The 23,170-nt window shown below is 41.4% G+C and overlaps 1 protein-coding gene across 7 annotated transcripts in view; it reads left to right on the forward strand.

Annotated features, from left to right (window-relative positions):
• Positions 1-23,170, forward strand: part of LOC110502687 (dystonin) — a 197,974-nt gene that overhangs the window by 71,751 nt on the left and 103,053 nt on the right. For 5 of the 7 annotated variants that reach the window (XR_016491040.1, XM_090217231.1, XM_090217232.1 and 2 more), the window contains exons 10-28: positions 5,735-5,901; positions 8,219-8,331; positions 9,362-9,468; positions 11,602-11,721; positions 12,243-12,338; positions 12,452-12,579; positions 14,925-15,018; positions 15,266-15,420; positions 15,564-16,029; positions 16,140-16,268; positions 16,437-16,514; positions 16,630-16,791; positions 17,778-17,882; positions 18,163-18,258; positions 18,347-18,472; positions 18,711-18,863; positions 19,345-19,626; positions 19,919-20,102; positions 22,613-22,770. Coding sequence is in view for 6 of the 7 variants with exons in the window: in XM_090217231.1 (XP_090073357.1) it covers positions 5,735-5,901; positions 8,219-8,331; positions 9,362-9,468; positions 11,602-11,721; positions 12,243-12,338; positions 12,452-12,579; positions 14,925-15,018; positions 15,266-15,420; positions 15,564-16,029; positions 16,140-16,268; positions 16,437-16,514; positions 16,630-16,791; positions 17,778-17,882; positions 18,163-18,258; positions 18,347-18,472; positions 18,711-18,863; positions 19,345-19,626; positions 19,919-20,102; positions 22,613-22,770 (2,919 nt within the window). In the remaining variant the exon portion in view is untranslated. Of the gene's footprint in view, positions 1-1,691; positions 4,014-5,734; positions 5,902-8,218; positions 8,332-9,361; positions 9,469-11,601; positions 11,722-12,242; positions 12,339-12,451; positions 12,580-13,512; positions 14,742-14,924; positions 15,019-15,265; positions 15,421-15,563; positions 16,030-16,139; positions 16,269-16,436; positions 16,515-16,629; positions 16,792-17,777; positions 17,883-18,162; positions 18,259-18,346; positions 18,473-18,710; positions 18,864-19,344; positions 19,627-19,918; positions 20,103-22,612; positions 22,771-23,170 lie in introns of those variants that run through there. The other 2 variants (XM_090217233.1, XM_090217234.1) reach the window with 2 other exon arrangements.

Here is a 23,170-nt window from a genome sequence, read left to right on the forward strand (position 1 = left end):
CTGACCTAGAACCAGACCATGGTAGAAAGACATGGACAAATAAGCACTGATAGTTAGCATTATGACACCCTGACCTAGAACCAGACCATGGTAGAAGGACATGGACAAATAAGCACTGATAGTTAGCATTATGACACCCTGACCTAGAACCAGGAACCAGACCATGGTAGAAAGACAATGGACAAATAAGCACTGATAGTTAGCGTTATGACACCCTGACCTAGAACCAGACCATGGTAGAAAGACATGGACAAATAAGCACTGATAGTTAGCATTATGACAACCTGACCTAGAACCAGACCATGGTAGAAGGACATGGACAAATAAGCACTGATAGTTAGCATTATGACACCCTGACCTAGAACCAGACCATGGTAGAAGGACATGGACAAATAAGCACTGATAGTTAGCCACAGTTCATCCACAACAGAAAACTCCTTGACAATCCAACAGACAGAGAGCAGTGATGTCTAGTTGCATGCTTCAACATCTACCCTCTCTCCTCTGTTGCCTGCACATCCCAGACTCATCGAGGTCTGGTAAAAACACAAAAAAATACTGAATATTTTGAAAGTGAATCATTTGAAGTGCTTGTTGAAGAATAATTAAAGTTTTTTCTTATGGCTTGGAATCATAAAACATCCTGACAGGTAGCTTGGGTGATGTGTGCCTACACCTGCCCCTGTCACTCACGCGAGCCGTTGGGCATTTGTACTAGCTAGTAGCTATGGACCTGTAGATTCTTGATTTTTCAGGGTTGCAGGGCACAGAGGGAGAAAATGTTGATCAGTTATGTGTGGGGTTTAAGCCCAGCTGGCAGAAACACAATGTGACATAGCGATGAACCCAACCCTGTTTGGATGCTACGTGACTCTATCGAAAAGGTTTTGGAAGGACTAAGTTGACATTACCTTTAGTATGATGATCCAGCCATTCGGTCATGCTCATCCAATGACATTGTGTTACTTCTCTGATATTTTTTCTTTTAAGAATGTCTCCTGAGAATGTGCCATTCATCCGTCACTTGCTATGGTTTGATAGGAACTGAAGCTATAAACTGTAGCGATTGAAGTTATACAGAATTGTTTCAGACTATTACCTCTTGTTGACAATTGGTTTACAAAGTCGTCTCCCAGGTGCGTTTACATACTGAATACATTGAAGTCCCTGTGGTATTCCCTACAATGGGACGCATATTGCATATCCCCCTTGGGACAAGGCATTGAGAAGACTGGTGCATTGTCTTCCTTTCATGTGAATAACTGCAGTGAAACCTGAATACATGACGATGCTCCATACTGTAGCTCTTTGGTCTCTGTAGTGTCGTCTGACTGACAGTCATGTTCTCCAAGGGTTACGGTCAAGGTCCTGTTAGATGTCTCAATAAACTGAGGTCCGGAGAGGCACACGAAAACAAATGTGGAGGCTTTGACTTGATTCACCAGGGTAGATAAAACAGGTGAATGTGACAGGATGAAGTCTTCAATCTCAATATAATGTACACGTCTCTCTCTCTCTTCCATCCTTCCATCCTTCCACCCCTCTCTAGCCTTTGTCATTGGCAGATCAAACAAGAGATTAAAGACAGAGCTATTTGCAGGGAGCACTAACATCCTGTTAGACAGGTGGATAAAAAGGATGACAGGATAAAGTATGATGACTTTGCAAAAAAAAAAAGGCTAAGATGAGTCAGCAAAATATATGCCTCTACTTTGAGACTTTATTCGATGCTGAAAGACTGTAATTACATTTTCCACATTAGGTTGCAATGAATGACAAATGACAGTTTTTCAAAACTCTGATATTATTGAAACACCACATGAATGAATATGAACATTTACATAGTAAGTAGATTTCTATGAAAGTAAAAATAGGCTGCTCTTGTGTTGTGGTTGATCAAGTAGTTTTGCTTTTGTGCTAAGTATACTGTGTATTGTGTGTGTACTGCAGCCAGCCAGGTATACAGTATGTAAACTGCAGGGCCTAGAAGACTGTAACCTTCAGGGGAAATGTCACTGCCGTCAGAATAGAACCAGAGCCTGGTGGGACAGTTATTTTTAGTTGGGCTATGCAAAGAAATGATTTATACTATTTCAATCAACACTCATCCTGAAGCCTTGCCAATTTAGCTCAATTTGTCAACTCACTTGTGGTTGTTCGGAACATTTAGTTGAATATTGAGGGAAAAAAACACAAGCTTTATATGCCTTTCATGGACCGTACTTGCTACATATGTCACATATATAATGACATATAATCTAATCATTATGTTTGTTCCATAGGTCATTTACATGAGTCACTTCCTGTGCAAAGTGTATACTGTATTTGCCCCCATTTGAAATGGGATGGCAATGGACCGATTGGATAATAGTGTTTGTTTAAACCATTGGACTCAAGCCCCACCTCTGGCTTTGCGATTGTATACAGTTTGATTAATAGGCAAAGGGAAAGTGCTTTGTTAGCCTAGCAGGATTTGCATCGGCTGCTTTTGTTGACACATGCTGCCCTGTTATTTTTAAAGCCCTATGATAGGCAGGGATTCTCTCTGCTTGGTACAGCCTATCAGGTTAGGCCAACTTTCTGAGCAAAGTTTTCCCATACGGTGTAATCAGTGGTCATCAGCTGGCAGAGCAGAAAACCGAGAGCCATCTGATCCTGTCCCGCTGCCGCACCTCGCTCCCTCCGCCCTCCTCAGACCGGCAGCCTCGTTACAGACAGGCACATTTGGGGAAACTTAACACCCGAAGGGGTTCTGGAGGTGCCCGTGTTTACACTTCAGATGAGGAGGACATCACAGGAGGACAGACCAAAACAGGAACCAGGACTGTTTCTCTTTCTTTGAGCTGTGAAGTAGAAACGTGTGGGACGTGGCTGTGCCTCTGCCTCTCCTGCAGTGCATTTATGGTGTTGTTGTTGGATTAGCCGGGACAGGGAAACGTTTCAAAGGTCAGAGACTGAGAGACGATTCCTGAGAGCAGAGAGAGGAGAGGAGAGCAGTCACAGAAGAAAGGAGTGACAGAAGGAAGTGCCTAGGACATTTTAGCTTCTTCTGGGAGACAGACAGACTTTCTCTCTCCAGCTAACCCAGCTGTGTGGAGGGGAGGGGTGTTTGTGTCTGCTGCCAGGCTGCCTGCCGTAGCTTCCTCTCCGCCCCCTTAGAGGAAAACTATGGCTGCCTCTTGGTGGAATAACGGAGATTTGGATCAAGTTAAGTTCACTCACGGATTCCCAGCGTGAAATTAGAAGGAACTTAACGCTCTTTATAGAAAGGGAACGTAGGACTGACAGTCATGGGCAATGTGTGTGGCTGTGTGCGGGGCCCCAAGGAAGAATGCTATGTGGACCCTACCAAAGCTCCGCTCAGCCCTGAGTCCAAAGACCTCCGCGGCCGGCGCTACTTCCAGAGGAAGAAGAAGAGGAAATCGGGGGAGTTTCAGCGGCCGGAATCCCTCCGGAGCCGAGGAGGAGAAAGTGTCCAGAGTGAGGAGGATATCCCCAGAAGGGTAGAGCTCCAGCATGGAGCAGACAGGAGCATCAGGGAGAGCCAGGCTGGGGCACCAGAAGGGGAGACACCCAGACCTAGGCTGGGAAGTATCAGCAAAGGGGTGTATGTTGGGGAGGTCCCCAAGGTTCCTCTTGGGAAGAAGTTAGCATTGCGATCTGGATGGATTTCTGCACACCAGACACACAGAGAGGAAAAGCTCCATGGCATCACCAAGACCTCCAGGAGTATCACTCCTAAGGATGGTCTGCTGGAAAAGAAGTTGCTACATAGGCAGCTGAGGCGGGCGGTGACATTCGGAGCCGTGGAGCATATGCTCCGGACCCTGAGAGGAGGCGGAGATCACAACCTATCTGGGAACCTAGAAGGGCTCCCCAAAATCATATGGAGCACTCAAGTGCACAGGAGGAGGAGGAGGAGGTTTCACAGCTGTTCTGATGGAGGGTCCCGCTCTCCAGATTATCTGGAGCCTCTCCAAGCATCTGCCAAGTGTACATCCGCCCAACAAGAGGTAAACTAAGTGCAGGCTATTTATAGCCAGCCAACATGTGTGGACCAAAATGTAATGTGCTACCGTATCAGTAACTCTGTAATACTGTACAACTGGTGGCTTGGTTTGGTTCCTCTTACATGATACAGATGCACTGTTATTCTGAAATAGCAAACATGATCTTTGCTTTCGTATGTTTTCATTATTCTATGAAGTGTTGTTTTATTGCAGAGGTGTTGCATGGAGACAGTGTTTGTGTTGATGTGTGATTGGACTTCACGGCACAATGTTTCCGTATGCTGTACTGGCAGACTGCTAACCGCCATTTGCTCTCTAAAACCATTCAGAAGACAACTATAATTGTACTATGACATAGTCTAACATTCCCTTTGAGTCAAACAACAACATAACTGGCATCATCACATGCTGTGATGTGGAGCTGTAATATACAGCCTACAAAGCCACAACACATGGACATAGAGATAATTACAAAACTCTGAGTAGTTAATTAGCTTGTTTCACTGCTATGATTCTCCTCACAAGTTATTTCACACAGCAGTGTTTCTTGTGAGCCTCACCTCTGCTCGAGCTTGGCTACTAAGGTTCTACCCATTATGTCAAACCAGATTCTAAACTGTTTTTTGATCTTTAAAATGTTGTATACCTCAGTGATAAACAGCTGGCATTTGGAAAGGTTGTTTGTTCTCTTTGATTCTCCTTGAAATGTTGATGTTTTGATTGCTCAGGTCCATACAACTCTCCTACTCCTTACTTCTAAGACACAGCTTATATCAGTCTCTTTGTTTTGCTACTAGATTTCCCAGCTTTCGGATTCTAAAGGTAAAATACCAAAGGAAGCAGTTTATCACGCCGAGACCACTATTTTCCATGATCTAATTCCAAGTATAGGAAAGTGCAACAACCTTGGGGTCATTTGTTCCTGATATAGTATGTCTCACCCATATGCTTGCTGGCAATTTTTACACAAATTAGTGGTCAATCTGGCAGCACATAGCATAATCTTTTTAGTATGCCCCCAAATCTACTGAACATGACTGCTACAATATGTTGTGTTACTCACATTCAACCCCAATTTCAATGTCCATTTTTGCTTGCTCACCGGTTTGGGACAGATTTAGGGCTAAGGTTAATGGGTAGTTGGAGTTTTGTTGACAGTTAGTTGAACATACAGTATACTGAACAAACCATATATTTGGGACTTCAAATAAAGTGCTACCATCATTTTGCTTACTCAATGATTGTTAAAGTGTAGCTAGGTTGCCTAGCGAAACATGAAGCATGACAACACAGCAGGAAGAGGTTCAAAGGTCACTTCCTGTTGTCAAGGTCAGAGGTGATCATGTTTTTCCTCCAGCATAGATACATGGAATTGCTTGCTGATTTCGACTGTGTTGAAACGTCAGGGGAATGTGTTTGGTTTAAGATCATCGTACCCTCACTCTTTAACCTGTGCCAACGAATAGATTATTTATAATCCAGCTGCCAATTTGAGATGTCCAATAGGGACACTGATTCAGTATGAACCAAATAAGGAATTATTGAGGTGTAGCTATATGAATTTGGTGCAGACATTTATCATGTGTGTATTCATTCACACAATATAATGAATTTAGCACATTTATGTTGTTATTAGTTATTCTATCTGTGACTCTAGAAAGGCTCCCAATTCAAACATATGTTCCTAACATCTGAAGTATTGTTTGTTGTTGTTCCTCTCTTAGATCTCTGAGATCCATGTTTGCGGGGAGTCGGAGGACATGACAGCCAAGGAGCGGCTACTGATGTGGTCCCAGCAGATGACCGAGGGCTATGTGGGCGTACGCTGTAACAACTTCACCACCTCCTGGAGGGACGGGAGGCTGTTCAATGCCATCATTCACAAATACAGGTAACACCATTTACAAATACAGGCAATGCCATCATTCACAAATACCGGTAACATCATTTACAAATACAGGTAACACCATTTACAAATACAGGTAACACCATTTACAAATACAGGAAACGCCATCATTCACAAATACAGGTAACACCATCATTCACAAATACAGGTAACACCATCATTCACAAATACAGGTACAACACCATTCATAAATACAGGTAACACCATCATTCATAAATACATGTAACACCATTTACAAATACAGGCAATGCCATCATTCACAAATACATGTAACACCATTTACAAATACAGGCAATGCCATCATTCACAAATACAGGTAACACCATTTACAAATACAGGTAACACCATTTACAAATACAGGTAACACCATTTACAAATACAGGTAACACCATCATTCATAAATACATGTAACACCATTTACAAATACAGGTACAACACCATTTACAAATACAGGTAACACCATTCACAAATACAGGTAACACCATTTACAAATACAAGAAACGCCATCATTCACAAATACAGGTACAACACCATTTACAAATACATGTAACACCATTTACAAATACATGTAACACCATTTACAAATACATGTAACACCATTTACAAATACAGGCAATGCCATCATTCACAAATACAGGTAACACCATTTACAAATACAGGAAATGCCATCATTCACAAATACAGGTAACACCATTTACAAATACAGGAAATGCCATCATTCACAAATACAGGTACAACACCATTCATAGATACAGGTAACACCATTTACAAATACAGGTAACACCATCATTCACAAATACAGGTAACACCATTTACAAATACAGTAAATGCCATCATTCACAAATACAGGTAACACCATCATTCACAAATACAGGTAACACCATTTACAAATACAGGAAATGCCATCATTCACAAATACAGGTACAACACCATTTACAAATACAGGTAACACCATCATTCATAAATACAGGTAACACCATCATTCACAAATACAGGTAACACCATTTACAAATACAGGAAATGCCATCATTCACAAATACAGGTACAACACCATTTACAAATACAGGTAACACCATCATTCATAAATACAGGTAACACCATCATTCATAAATACATGTAACACCATTTACAAATACAGGCAATGCCATCATTCACAAATACATGTAACACCATTTACAAATACAGGTAACACCATTTACAAATACAGGTAACACCATTTACAAATACAGGTAACACCATTTACAAATACAGGTAACACCATCATTCATAAATACAGGTAACACTTGATATACGGAACCTGTATCTGAAAAAGAGACCAATCCCTATATTTAATTTAAATTTCAGCACAGTGTACTTATTGTTTGCTTTACAATGCTTTTTTAGGGATATATATATATAAAATGTAGTTAGTCTTTCATCAAGGTTTAACTGGAATATCATCTCATATGAGTATTTTTCCAGTGTATAACAGCAACAATTTACAGTTCATAAGAACATAACTATTTTCCTCCTTTGTTTACTTTTGTGTCTTTTGCTGAGTCACGTCTGTGATTCACCACCACATTTTGAGTCTTGGACTTCTCTGTTTCCCATCAACTCAATAAGGCAGCACTTAGTGGTTGGATTTTCAGTTAGACAATATCAGATTTCAGACCCTGTATATTCTACCTTGTTGGACTGACCTAAAATGTTATGAACTAGACTGCGGTAGATGGAAAGGTATTTCTCCTTTCTCCCACCTCCCTTTTGTTTGTTATGTTGAACGTCACATCACTATTTGCAGTCCTAGCCTTCTCAAGTTCAATGGACACATAACTCAACACAAGTTATTGACGTATGTGTGGGTCATGTGGAATTGTTTAACTTTAACCATTGACCTCTTTTTGGCTGGCCTGACTGTGTTTGGCTCTTGAGCAAACACGTATTTATTTCTCTGGAAAGTCGGGGACTGCACTGCGTCCCTAGGCATTTCCTCTGTAGTTAGCTTACTATTTACAGGATAAAAGTACATTATATTACAAGCTCATTTTGCATTGCTAACTATTTTTTCCTCACACTAAAACTTTCCTACAAACAAATATGTTTTCTTCAATGAGAAGTTCCTTACTAATACCAACATACTTCAAGAAGAATGGTGTGTGCTGAAATAGCTGAAATAACCTAAAACATAACAAATGCAAACCACCCTAAATTATTATTTGCCAAAATACTACGTTTGTGTTCTTCCACTTCCAAAAGTATCACATATTAACATTTCATTAAACAGATGAGCTCCCCATTAGTATATTCTCTTCCTTTGCAGACCTGATCTGGTGGATATGGGCAGAGTGTCGGCTCAGACTAGCCGGTCAAACTTAGAACAGGCCTTTGGTGTGGCTGAACGGCTTGGGGTGGCCAGACTACTGGACCCCGAGGGTGAGTTGTTCTGTTTATCCACATGCTCGTCCGTAACAGTTTGTTTGACACAGCAGGAAAACATTTGCCATTAAACATTTGCCATTAACACCTCAGCTTGAAGAAATGCAATGCATTATTACCCGAGTGGGGAATGACTTCTAAACACAGCTTTACTTACTAGCCACTTTAAACAATGCTACCTAATATAATGTTTACATACCCTACATTATTCATCTCATATGTATACGTATATACTGTACTCTATATCATCTACTGCATCTTTATGTAATACTTGTATCACTAGCCACTTTAACTATGCCACTTTGTTTACATACTCATCTCATATGTATATACTGCACTCAATACCATCTACTGTATCTTGCCTATGCCGCTCTGTACCATCACTCATTCATATATCTTTATGTACATATTCTTTATCCCCTTACACTTGTGTCTATAAAGTAGTAGTTTTGGAATTGTTGGCTAGATTACTTGTTGGTTATTACTGCATTGTCGGAACTAGAAGCACAAGCATTTCGCTAGACTCACATTAACATCTGCTAACCATGTGTATGTGACAAATAAAATTTTATTTGATTTGATTTGAGATGCAGGATCTTCACTTGATCACCGTGCTGCAGGAGAACTTTCCTGCAGTGCAGGCAATGTAGTGTATTTAAGCTTTAAAAAGGCTTCTAAACTTTGTAATTTCCAAATTGAGTTTATTTTCCCTTATGAAAAATGTATTAACCCCTAAAAATATTCAGATTAATTATAATTCACATAATATTTGACATTTCAAGTTGCTGCAGGATTATTTTCCTGCTGTAGCAAACTGCCTCAAATTAAGATCCTACAGTTGTACTGGCTGCTATTTGTTTTATTAGATGCTTTACAAAATGAAAATGACACAACAAGCATATGGCATAAATAGGATTCAAATAGCCCGGAGTATTCATGTCTGATTTTAAATACTTTCTGGTATCATGTACAGGACCTTATGATGACCGTGTTGTGTATTTGATCTAATTTCACCTTTTCTCACCAGACGTGGATGTGCAGTCTCCTGATGAGAAGTCGGTCATCACATACGTCTCCACAATGTATGATGTCTTCCCTAAAGTACCTGATGGTGTTGAGGGTATCAATGCAAATGTACGTACATGATGAACAGATTCTTGTACAGCGCACTTAAATCTCCTACACAATTCTAGTTAAGAAAATAGTTTTGTATTAAAAAAAAAAACAATATAATGAAAGCAAAATTCACCTCAATACAAAGCAGCATATTCCTATTAACAGCATGGGTTGACTTATACCTTTTAAGCCATTGACTGCAGTGTACTTTCCTCTTGAAAGCGAACACAGTAAAATGTGTTTTTATGAATGTGATTATCACCATGTTAAATCAATCACTGCATGTACAGTTGAAGTCGGAAGTTTACATACACTTAGGTTGTCATTAAAACTCATTTTTCAACTACTCCACAAATGTATTGTTCACAAACTATAGTTTTGTCAAGTGGGTTAGGACATCTACTTTGTGCATGACACAAGAAATGTTTCCAACAATTGTTTAAAGACAGATTATTTCACTTATAATTCACTGTATCACAATTCCAGTCGGTCAGAAGTTTACATACACTAAGTTGACTGGGCCTTTAAACAGCTCCAGAAAAGTATGGCTTTAGAAGCTTCTGATAGGCTAATTGACATCATTTGAGTCAATTGGCGGTGTACCTGTGGATGTATTTCAAGACCCACCTTCAAATTCAGTGCCTCTTTGCTTGACATCATGGGAAAATCACAAGAAATCAGCCAAGACCTCAGCAAGAAAATTGTAGAGCTCCATAAGTCTGGTTCATCCTTGGGAGCAATTTCAAATGCCTGAAGGTACCACGTTCATCTGTACAAACAACAGTACGCAAGTATAAACACCATGGGACCACGCAGCCGTCATACCGCTCAGGAAGGAGAATCGTTCTGTCTCCTAGAGATGAACGTACTTTGGTGCGAAAAGTGCAAATCCTAGAACAACAGCAAAGGACCTTGTGAAGATGCTGGAGGAAACTGGTACAAAGTATCTATGTCCACAGTAAAACAAGTCCTATATCGACATAACCTGAAAGGCCGCTCAGCAAGGAAGAAGCCACTGCTCCAAAACCGCCATAAAAAAGCCAGACTACGGTTTGCAACTGCACATGGGGACAAAGATCGTACTTTTTGAAGAAATGTCCTCTGGTCTGATAAAACAAAAATAGAACTGTTTGGCCATAATGACCATCGTTATGTTTGGAGGAAAAATGGGGAGTCTTGCAAGACGAAGAACACCATCCCAACCGTGAAGCACGGGGGTGGCAGCATCATGTTGTGGGGGTGCTTTGCTGCAGAAAGGACTGGTGCAATTCACAAAATAGATGGCATCATGAGAGGGGAAAATTATGTGGATTTATGGGCCAAAATTCACCCAAATTTTTGTGGGGAGCTTGTGGAAGGATACCCAAAACGTTTGACCCAGTGTTAAACAATGTAACGGCAATGCTACCAAATACTAATTGAGTGTATGTAATCTTCTGACCCACTGGAAATGTGATGAAAGAAATAAAAGCTGAAATAAATCATTCTCTCTAGTATTATTCTGACATTTCACAATCTTAAAATAAAGTGGTCATCCTAACTGACCGAAGATAGGGACTTTTTACTTGGATTAAATGTCAGGAATTGTGAGTTTAAATGTATTTGGCTAAGGTGTATGTAAACTTCCGACTTCAACTGTATATTTCACACAGATCCTTTGAATTCACATCAGTGACAAGTATTTTTGGCTTACCTTTGGCATACTTTCTTGACTGTATTCTTCACTTGGATCTCGACTTTTATTCGAAACATGATTCTTGGCTGGGATTGGGCACAGATGTTATATGCAAATATGCATTCCATTGCGTCACTCATATGTCTAATGGAAGGCATTTTTTTCAATCTGGCTTTGTTGAGGCAAATACTGTAAGTCTGAGCAGGATGTTTTAAAGGCTATGGAAGAATGCTGAGATGTGTGTACAGTAATAACCACAGCAAAGAGTCTTAACTACTTATTTTTGTAGTTACGTTTGTATAGCACCAACTGTTCAAATACATATTATGACAAGTTGCCCTATGGATGTATTGCTTGAACGACTTGAAATACGCTCAAAATACGCTCTACCCCAAGAACTTAGTCCGTTTAGAAAATGCACACATCCCTACATGAGCCAATGTATTGATTAAAAATGATATTTTTTTTCTTAACAGGATGTTGATATCAAATGGGTAGAATACCAGAACATGGTGAATTACCTGATCCAGTGGATCAAACACAACGTGGGATTGATGTCAGACAGAGCGTTCCCTAACAACCCAGTGGAACTCAAGGTAAAGCACAAAAGAAACGTGATTACAGATCAAATGCAGCTTGACTGAACACATTTTCTGCCATATTGAATGGTAGAAAGATCCCTAATTTGATCAAGAATTAACCTCCAATAAGCCTCCAATATATGGAGTGTTTGTCTGGTTGGTTTTCAGTAAGCTGGATATCAGTATATAGAGCTTGGCCCTGAAAGCCTGAGGCTAGGAGCCCAAGCTCTCTGAGGCTTCAAAGGGCCCCATAAGTAGCGTCATGTTAATGAAATGAAATATCAATGCGAGCTATATTGACAGGTGTCAGAGAGCAGCTCTGTTTACTTCAATTAGTCCATAGCTGCTAATACAACAGGAGCTCTGTGTGGTACAGTAATTTCAAAGCAGACTAGTGTGAGTATACACAGATATTAGATACATGTATAATAGCATAGACAAAATGTATTGATTCTATTGAATCTATTTCTCTGATATGTGGCTATGTTTGCGCTGAACTATTGTTTAAAAAAAAACATGTGTTTTTATTTTTACAGGCACTTTATACACAGTACTTGCAGTTTAAAGAGAATGAAATCCCGCTGAAAGAAACCGAGAAGAGCAAAATCAAGCATCTTTACAAAATGCTGGAGGTATGCTACCACGACATACACTCACTTGTTCTTTAGAGCCTGTAAGTGCTTTCCAAACCAGCAAACTACAATGAACTTAACTAAGATGTTGCTGTGTATGTGTTGGGGGACAGGTGTGGATGGAGTTTGGTCGTATCCAGCTGCCTCGTGGGTTTCACCCCAATGATGTGGAGAAGGAATGGGGCAAGCTGATCGTGGCCATGCTGGAGAGGGAGAAGAGCCTGAGGCCTGAAGTGGACAGGTATGAAGGGTCATCCTTCTGATGCTGCTGGTGCACCACACACTACTATGATTTGAAATTATAATCCCGTATTTACATGACAGCCATGTAAGTCATGTAAGTACGTGAGCTAACTAAGATTGAAGATTTTACCCAATTGTCTGATTAGAATGACTATGAAAAACTGTATTTAGTGATTGGTTTAAGGGTCAATGGTGAGTGCTCTAGTGAACTGCTTATTTGTGTTACATGAAGTCCCCTCTTTTATAATTAGACGTTTGTGTCTAAACTTCTGTTTAAGGATGTGCAGTAATTTGATTATTCTGTGGTTCATGAAATGACATGGTCTTTAACATTGCACATGCTGTGGTCTGTGGTTTGGTTAAATTTAAACTGAGGTATCTATTTTTCCCTAAAATACACTTTCTATGTCTTGTCAGGCTTGTAGGCATTAATTGTGCTGTGATTCCATGCCTAGTTTATCGGCTCAAGCCATTCAGTGATATTTTTCAGGTACTTTATAGCGCTGATGGTGGGTATTCCCGTAATTTCTTGTCAACATCAGGTTGTTTAGAAGCTGACATTCTGGCACAGTCACAGGCACATTGTACTCTTATCATGACATCTCGCATGAATGGTTTTTGGACTGCAGGTACTATTTATGTTGGAAATCACCTGGCTTGTTGATATCTGGTAATGTTGTGTAATATTATGTAGATAACTATTGGCTTTGCAAACCAATAGAAGCCCAGTTGTACAGTATGTGCCACAACCCCTGTTACCATAAACTGTTACCATGTTATCAATCATTGTTTTTGCGACCAGTGGACAGACGGTGAAAATGCACTCTTGCAACAGCTGCATAGTGTGGATCCCAGCCTATGGAATGAAAGTTTGAGGGAGTTCCTCCCTTCTAAACTCCTCTGTTTCATTTAAGAAGACCAGGAGTGGAGCTATTATTGCTCAATTTAATTTGTGTTGATAAAAAAAATAATGACACGCCTCACGGACGACACATGCTCAAATTGGCATACTTTTGATAGATTTAAACAGTTGTAAATTATCGAGATATCAAAGTGTCACCAACAAAAACATAAACAATAGGCCTATAGCAAATGCAGAACATGGCATACATTTTTCACATGCAAATAGCACTTTTCGGTAGTGCTCAAAGCATGCCATTCCATGAGAGCAGCATTTATTTTTCAACTCGGAGCAATGAGCACAATCAGTCCTCCATGACAACAGCATCATAAACAACAGAGTTGGCTAATAAGTCCTTTGTTTTTGGGTTATGCTCAGGTAAAACAATTTGGCTAATCTATATTACCAAGACCTATTACTGAAGATCAAGGGGTATTAAATGAATTGGAATGACTCGAAATCTGACAAACGTAGTTTTTAATGTAAAGATATAGCCTAATCAAATGAGAAGTAGTAGTATAAAGAAATGGGTTAGAAGAAACCTACATAACCAACCCATAAAGCAAATGCAACATTCATTTATGGCCAGCTATGTAAACATTGATTTATCCTGCAATAGATGTCTATCAATTTGTAATATACATTTTTGTCTTCTTCTAATGCCTCTTAAGGGGAAAGTAATCTAAAAGTAACTGAAGGTAATCAGATTACGTTACTGAGTTTGAGTTATCCAAAAGTTACGTCACTGATTACAATTTTGGAAAGTTACCTAGTAACTGTAATGGATTACATTTAGAAAGTAACCCACCCAGCCCTGACTGTTACTGTCTGAACCTGTAATGAATTGTACACATAATGCCATGAGCTTCTATGGCCTACGGCAACATGTTCTTTAAGGGGTGTGTTCTAATTTATTGTCTCTTCACCTCGTTGCACGAGGACAAGGATGGGCCTATAAAAAGGGGAGAAGAAAACACTTTGTGTCAGTTGGACCTGTGAGTGTGTGTGTGTGTGTCTGTCTGTGCTGGACTTCCTATTTCAGATGGAAGCGAAATTAGCTAGCTAGTGTGATTCTCTGAGTGGCTCATTATAGTCCTATAGTCTTCTAGCATGCACAACAACATGGCATACAACATGGGATACAGCACTGTCTCGTCTGTGAGCAACAGCACTCTCTCAGGACCAGCCATAGAGCCGCTGCTCTCCAGCACCGCGGTCTTTCCAATGTTTCTCAATAACAACTCTGTGTATGGACCAAGGTGATGTTAACTATTAGACGTCAGGGCTGTCCAAGCTTTTCTTGTTTGTTTGTTTGTAGATGTATTTTCTGCAGATGGGATTTTCAAATGGAACTGATGCCATTGTAGTGCCACACCTTCGTTGTTTATTCTGTAAAATGACATCTTTAATATGAATGTCACTTATTGTATTTTTTCTTTTAGGCTTGAAATGTTGCAGCAGATTGCAACCAGAGTCCAGCGGGACTGTGTCACTGGAGAGGACAAACTAGCGTTAGCACGAACTGCCCTGCAGTCTGTAAGTAAATAAGAATTTATTCTTAACTGACCGGCCTAGTTAAATAAAGGTTAAATGTCAAAAATAAAAAAATAAATTGAAACAGCATATTCACAATAAAAGCACAGAATACTCCAGGTCCTGCTTTTACTGATATTTATTTGATGAGGCAAATTGTGTGTCTATTTTTTTTACATCATTATTGTTACTGAACTTTGTAATAGAAAAGTACATCACCAACTGTTTGAACATTTTCTTTTTTTCTCAGGATGCTAAGAGACTAGAGTCTGGGGTCCAGTTCCAGAATGAAGCAGAGGTCTCTGGGTACCTTCTGGAATGTGAGAACCACCTGAGACAGCAGGTGGTTGACATTCAGATTCTACTGGACGGGAAGTTCTACTGCTCCGATCGGCTTGTTCAAAGGTGCCAACTCACTGCTTTCTCTAAATGCCATGCAACACATGTAAATAAACATAACATTTGTTGTGAAATGTTCATTAAACTGATCAAAAAATCATTCAACTATATTTCTATACATATCATTGTGTGTTGTGTGTATGATCCAGGGTATCCAAGCTCCGTGACGACCTGCTGGGTCTGAGGGCAGAGTGTTCCTCTGTGTACAGTCAAGGACGCACCCTGACGACCCAACAGACCAGGATGATGATCTCAGGCATCACTCAGAGTCTCAACTCAGGCTTCTCTTCATCGAACCACAACTCCAGCCTCACCCCAGCCCTCACCCCTGGAGGCCTGGGCTCTCCCGGTTCCACCTTCACCTCCAGCTTTACCCCGGGCCTCACCCCTGCCCTGAGCCCCGCAATGACACCCGGCGGCATGCAGCCCGGGTCATTCCAGGCCTATATGGGGGGCGGAGGAGGGGGCATGGATCCTGGATCCCTCCAGCACCACAAACACATGCAGATCCGCAAGCCCCTGGGCAAGTCCTCGCTAGTGGACCCCAACATGACCAAGGAGGAGGTCAACATGAACTTTGTGCAGGACCTGATCAACTGGGTGGAGGAGATGCAGGTGAGGACCTACATGTATTCACTGTACTGTTAGTATTATCCTGTACATTTTGATATTTGCGATTTAGATATTTTGAGACCAAATCTTAATTGTTTTCTCTTCCTTTGAAGGTTCAATTGGATCACGGAGATTGGGGAGCCGATTTGCCAAGTGTGGAAACACATTTAGAGAACCACAGAAGTGTTCACAGAGCCATCGAAGAATTTCAAATGAGCCTTAAAGAAGCCAAACTTAGTGAGGTATGTACCAGCAACAGTCCGCCTATTCTGCCAAGTTTCTGTCTGGACAAACTTAGAAATATCTCTGTGCATCACATTCAGTTGTTTTGTTTTGAGTGCAAACCCCTCAATGCTGCAAAGTTTTAAATGTTAACTAATAAAAACACATGGTATGTCTATTTATCTCAGATGCAGATGGCCCAAGCGCAAAAACTAAGTTATTCTGAGAAGCTGGGCAACTTAGAATATCAGTATGGGAAGTTACTGGTACGTTTCCTGTTAAAATATTTGGTAGTTCTAACTAACAAAATAATTACTTCTCTACTATGTTTAATACAACATGGACAACCTGACTATTTCCTGTGGTTCTGGGCTTCTGTAGAAATGTTCACGGGAGCGTCAGAAGAACCTGGAGAGCCTGCATGACTTTGTGTCGCGGGCCACCATGGAACTAATCTGGCTTAACGAGAAAGAGGAAGAAGAGGTCGCTTTTGACTGGAGCGATCGCAACGGCAACATCTCCAAGAAGAGACAGTACCACGCTGTGAGTCCCGACACTGTTCAGAACGTTGTATTTCCATATTTTGCTCACAGAATATAATATCATTATTCAGTTCCTATTCATTCTTGTAGACAATTACTTTAACATTACATGTGTGTTTAGAGAGTTATTCTATTAGCCAGTTGTTGGTGACTTTGAGGCTAAACATCTGAGCCATGCATTTCTGGCAAGGATCCACCGCTGGCATGTACAGCCTTCCCATCAGGAAGTGGGTTTGACTCAGTTGACCTAAAGGGATTAACACATTTCCTTCTGGTGAAACAATATCTTGTGGAAATCTTATTTCTGAGGGTGGTATGTTTTCTCTGAAAACAATGTACAAAGGCTTCATAACGTATGGGTGGAAATGAGTCATAGGGGCTTGTTTGGGGCTTACATCATACCATTTAAACACATGGATATGGCTATATTACCAACGTCCTATTAATCTTAGAATCAATTAGATGAATCGGTTCAATGTGTCTCCAATGGGATTTGGTTCAAGCTGGTATTTAGAGATACGTGCCATACGAGCCTCTTCCAAGTCAACTCGGGAGTCCAAGTGAGAAGGGATTGGTCTCAGGCAGTGGTTGGATGCCAAGGACGTGGTGTGACATCTCGGGTGTTTCTCTCTCTCTCTCGCTCTCTCTCTCTCTCTCTCTCTCTCTCTCTCTCTCTTTCTCTCTCTCTCTGCCTCTCTTTGTCTCTCGCTGTCCCTGTCTCTCTCTGCCTCTGTCTGACTCTGTCTCTCTGTCTCTCTCTGTCTGTCTCTGTCTCTCTCTCTGTCTCCCTCTCTGTCTCTCTCTCTGTCCCGGTCTCTCTCTCTCTCTCTGTCTCTCTCTGTCTCTCTCTCTGTCTCGCTCTCTGTCATGGTCTCTCTCTCTGTCTCTGTCTCTCTCTGCTGTCTCTCTGTCTGTCTCTCTCTGTCTCTGTCTCTTTCTGTTTCTGTCTCTCTCTTTCTATCTCTGTCTCTGTCTCTGTCTCTGTAGGATCTGATGAGAGAGTTGGACGACAAGGAGAAGGTAATCAAGTCTGTGCAGGATAATGCAGAGAACCTTCTGCAGGAGAACCACCCTGCCAGGCTAACTATTGAAGTAAGCCCTGTCTGTGTTTACAGATGTCACATAACCACTCCATAACCTTTTGATATACACTTCTTTAGTGTAAATACAACATTTTTTAAATGATGAATCAGTTAGATTGTGTGGTAATTTGTCCATTCAAATATAAATATGATTACTCATTTTCAGCTAAATATGCGTTGGTGCTCAATAGTGTCATACACAACATTTCAATTGCTTCACTAACTTGTTCCTAGAAGAACAATCATAGGGTATTTTTAATTGTAACATGTTTCTGTGTGGAATCCTCTAGGCATATAGAGCAGCCATGCAGACCCAGTGGAGCTGGATTCTACAGCTCTGCTCTTGTGTGGAGCAGCACCTGAAAGACAACACAGTCTATTTCGAGGTGAGTTATCTGTTTTCCTCAAACAAATGGATAAAGGCCTGCTAGTTGCAAAAAGCTCATCTGATCTCCTTTCCTCACTCCCATACAGTTTTTCAATGATGCCAAAGAGTCCATGGACTACCTGAAGAGCCTGCAAGGTGACATCCAGAGAAAGTATGGCTGTGATCGGACAAGCAGCGTACACAAGCTGGAGGATCACATCCAGGAGTCCATGGTAAGCTGGCATTCCCAAAATATGTTGTTAAATCAGACACATAGACCAATCCCAAAGACTCACATGGTCAGAAATCCAATTATGGATTCCTAGAGGTTCCAAATGAATACCCCCACCATTAAACATTAACTAACTATCCCTGCGAGGGAATTCTGCTTATGCTGAACTGGTGAAGTATCATAATCCACCTGTGTGTTTGACTGATGCTGGAACATGGGTGTGGTCTGTCTGTCCCCAGGATGAGAAGGAGCAGCTCCTCCAGTACCGCAGCACAGTGGCTGGGTTGGTGGGCAAGGCCAAGACCATCGTCCAGCTCAAGCCCAGAACCCCAGACACCCCTATCAGGTCTTCCATACCCGTCAAAGCCATCTGTGACTACCGACAAATAGAGGTGCTATTTGAGTCTCTTGTTAGAGATACATGTATGTGCTACCAGGGGCGCAACTTTTACTGGGGACGGGGGGGACGGGGCAGTGATACAAAACGAGGCTTAGGACCATGCGGACGCATCCGAGAGGCCGGGTGGGCTGTTTGGAGTGTTTATCCAACTGGATAAAAAATATATATATAAAAACAAATTATGTACCCCCCCAATTCTAAAACCAAAGTTGCGCCCCTGTGTCCTACTGTCTGTTTTCTATGTATTCAAGTAGTTCATCACAAGTTGCATACTTTACATTGAGTTGTCAAACTTATCTTCTGTAGTAACAAGATGTACATTGAGGTCTCTAAGGAACATGTTTAGCCATGTTAACTGCAGGGATGTTTATTTAGATAGCGGATCAAAAGTTTGATACTTTGAGATGATTTGGATTTCAGAGTCAAATTGTAGTCATTTTGATTTGTCATGTCTCACTTCATCTCACTCCTAGATCACCATCTATAAGGATGATGAGTGTGTCCTGGCCAGTAACTCTCACCGGGCCAAGTGGAAGGTGATCAGTCCGTCTGGCAATGAGGCCATGGTGCCCTCTGTCTGCTTCACTGTGCCTCCACCCAACAAGGAGGCTGTGGACCAGGCCAGCAGAATTGAGCAGCTGTACCAGAATGTCCTGACTCTGTGGCACCACTCGCACATCAACATGAAGAGCGTGGTCTCCTGGCACTACCTGATGGCGGACGTCAAAGCCATCCGCAACTGGAACGTGTCCTCAGTACGTTTACACTTATCTACTTAATCAACTTCTAGAGTCTTATCTACTTAATCAACTTCTACCCCATTAGCAACACTTAAAGTGATAAAGGTATAATTATGCATCTTCTACTGATTTTGGTCTTCATAAGAAAGAGAGTGATTACTGTTATTAAGCCTAGTGTTTCCTATACTCACCGACCCTACCTGTCATTTCATCATTATAGTTGGTGCTGACTGTACATTTTCAGAGAACATTCTAGAAGGTTTCCAGGTATGGGACTGTCTCATGTGTTTTCCCCTGTTCTCCCCAGATTAAGACCATGTTGCCAGGTGAGCACCAGCAGGTCCTTAGCAACCTGCAGTCCCACTTTGAGGACTTCCTGGAGGACAGCGAGGAGTCGGAGGTGTTCACAATGGCAGACTGTTCCCAGCTAGAGAGGGAGGTGTTGACCTGCAAGGAGTACTACGAGGAGCTGCTCAAGTCTGCAGAGAGAGGCAAGGTTGAACTAAGATAGTCTGCAGAGAGAGGCTAAGCTAAACTAGTCTGCAGAGAGAGGCAAGGCTAAGCTTGTCTGCAGAGAGAGGCAAGGCTAAACTAAGCTAATATGCAGAGAGAGGCTAAATTAAGCTAGTCTACAGAGAAAGGCAAGGCTAAGCTAAGCTAGTCTGCAGCAAGGCTAAACTATTAGCTAACTTCTACTCAGAAGCTCGCTGGTACATGTTTTGGCAGCAGTCCTCGAGGCAAACAGATGGTTCTTTAAAACTATTAGGCATAAAGCTAATATATTTTGGAATTATGTTTGAACCTGCCAGGGTCCACATGGCCAGAACTGTAGGAAAGGGTGTGTTTGTGTGTGTGGGCGTACTGATGCGTGTGTCTGGGTGTGACTACATTTTCCCTATATGTTTCCCCTGATCTTGCAATTATGTCTGTTTAGATACTTGGTCTTATGTCACCACAGGTAGTGGAATCTCCTGCAGAGGACATTAGGGAGGTGTTGATTTGCTTGATTGCCCACCAATTAATCAGCATAATTAATAAATAATATGCAGATTGTTTGTAAACACTTTACAATAATGGTGCCAGATTTGATTAATGGTGCCAGAGATTAATACAGTAGTTTTCATGATTCGTTAACTAATTTCATGATTCGTTAACTAAACTTCGTTAATTAATTTCACACTCTCTCTGCTATGTCCGGGAGAGAAGTGTTTTGAATTATATACAGTATTCAGACCCCCTGACTTTTTTCAAATTTTGTTACGTTACAGCCTTATTCTAAAATGGATTAAGGAGTTTTCCCCCTCATCAATCTATGCACAATACCCCATAATGACATTTCTGCAAATGTATTACAAATAGAAAACTGAAATATGACATTTACATAAGTATTCAGACCCTTTACCCAGTCCTTTTTGAAGCACATTTGGCAGCGATTACAGCCTCGCGTCTTCTTGGGTATGACGCTACAAGCTTGGCACCCCTGTATTTGGGGAGTTTCTACCATTCTTCTCTGCAGATCCTCTCAAGGATGGGGAGCGTTGCTGCACAGATATTTTCATGTCTCTCCAGAGAGGTTTCATTGGGTTCAAGTCCGGGCTCTGGCTGGGCCACTCAAGGACATTCAGAGACTTGTCCCGAAGCAACTCCTGTGTTGTCTTGGCTGTGTGCTTAGGGTCGTTGTCCTGTTGGAAGGTGAACTTTCACCCCAGTCTGAGGTCCTGAGCGCTCTGGAGCAGGTTTTCATCAAGAATATCTCTGTACTTTGCTCCGTTCATCTTTCCCTCGATCCTGACTAGTTTCCCAGTCCCTGCCGCTGAAAAACATGATGCTACCACCACCATGCTTCACCATAGGGATGGTGTCAGGTTTCCTCCAAACATGACGCTTGGCATTCAAGCCAAAGAGTTCAATCTTGGTTTCATCAGAACAGAGAATTCTGTTTCTCATGGACTTCGAGTCTTTATGTGCCTTTTGGCAAACTCCAAGCAGGCTGTCATGTGCCATTTACTGAGGAGTGGCTTCTGTCTGGCCATTCTACCAGGCCTGATTGGTGGAGTGCTGCAGAGATGGTTGTCCTTCTGGAATTTTCTCCCATCTCCACAGAGGTACTCTGGAGCTCTTTCAGAGTGACCGTATGGGTTCTTGGTCACCTCCCTGACCAAGGGCCTTCTCCCCCGGAATTGCTCAGTTTGGCCGGGCGTCCAGCTCTAGGAAGAGGATTGGTGGTTCCAAACTACTTCCATTTAAGAATGATGGAGACCACTGTGTTCTTGGGGACCTTCAATGCTGCGTACATGTTTTGGTATCCTTCCCCAGATCTGTGCCTCGACACAATCCTGTCTCGGAGCTCTACTGACAATTCCTTCGACCTCATGGCTTGGTTTCTGCTTTGACATGCACTGTCAACTGTGGGACATTATATAGACAGATGTGTGCCTTTCCAAATCATGTCCAGTCAATTGAATTTACCACATGTGGACTCCAATCAAGATGTAGAAACATTTTAAGGATTATCAATGGAAACAGGATGCACCTTAGCTCAATTTCGAGTCTCATAGCGAAGGGTCTGAATACTTATGTAAATAAAGTATTTCTGTTTTTTTTTATACATTTGCTCAAATTTATAAATACCTGTTTTTGCTTTGTCATTGTGAGATATTGTGTGTAGATTGATGAGGATTTTGGGGTATTTCATCCATTTTCGAATGAGGCTGTAACGTAACAAAATGTGGAAAAAGTTAAGGGGTGTGAATAGTTTCTGAATACAGTACATATTCATTTAGATTGTTTACTAATGTTACTGTTATACAGCTTGCAGTAGACCAGTGACTGAGAAAAATCCCAAGTGTTTGGACACTTAGACTTGTCCTTAGACTTGTGTCCTCTCGTCGTTTGGTTGTTACTCATTCTATGGTCTTGTGTTGAACAGAGGTTGTTACTCATTCTGTGGTCTTGTCTTGAACAGAGGTTGTTACTCATTCTGTGGTCTTGTGTTGAACAGAGGAACATGAGGAGTCTGTGTACAACCTGTATATCTCTGAGGTGCGTAACTTCCGCATGCGTCTGGAGGCTCAGGAGGAGCACCTGATCCGGCAGATCCGCACCCCACTGGACAGAGACGACCTGGAGCAGAGTATCCTGCGCATCACAGAGCAAGAGGTAGGGCAACAACTCACTGTTTAGACTGTATCATCACTCTGTCATATTACAACTCACTATCATCAACTCATGTATCATGTACAAATCTGTCGTTCTGCCCCTGAACAGGCAGTTAACCCACTGTTCCTAGGCCGTCATTGAAAATAAGAATTTGTTCTTAACTGACTTGCCTAGTTAAATAAAGGTAAAATAAAATAAAAATAGATAAATATTACAACTCACTATTCAGACTGTATCATTACTCTGTCATATTACAACTCACTATTCAGACTGTATCATCACTCTGTCATATTACAACTCACTATTCAGACTGTATCATTACTCTGTCATATTACAACTCACTATTCAGACTGTATCATCACTCTGTCATATTACAACTCACTATTCAGACTGTATCATC

This window comes from Oncorhynchus mykiss, chromosome 23, assembly GCF_057628025.1.
Source record: "Oncorhynchus mykiss isolate SJ-2025 chromosome 23, ASM5762802v1, whole genome shotgun sequence".
NCBI classification, from domain to species: Eukaryota; Metazoa; Chordata; class Actinopteri; order Salmoniformes; family Salmonidae; genus Oncorhynchus; species Oncorhynchus mykiss.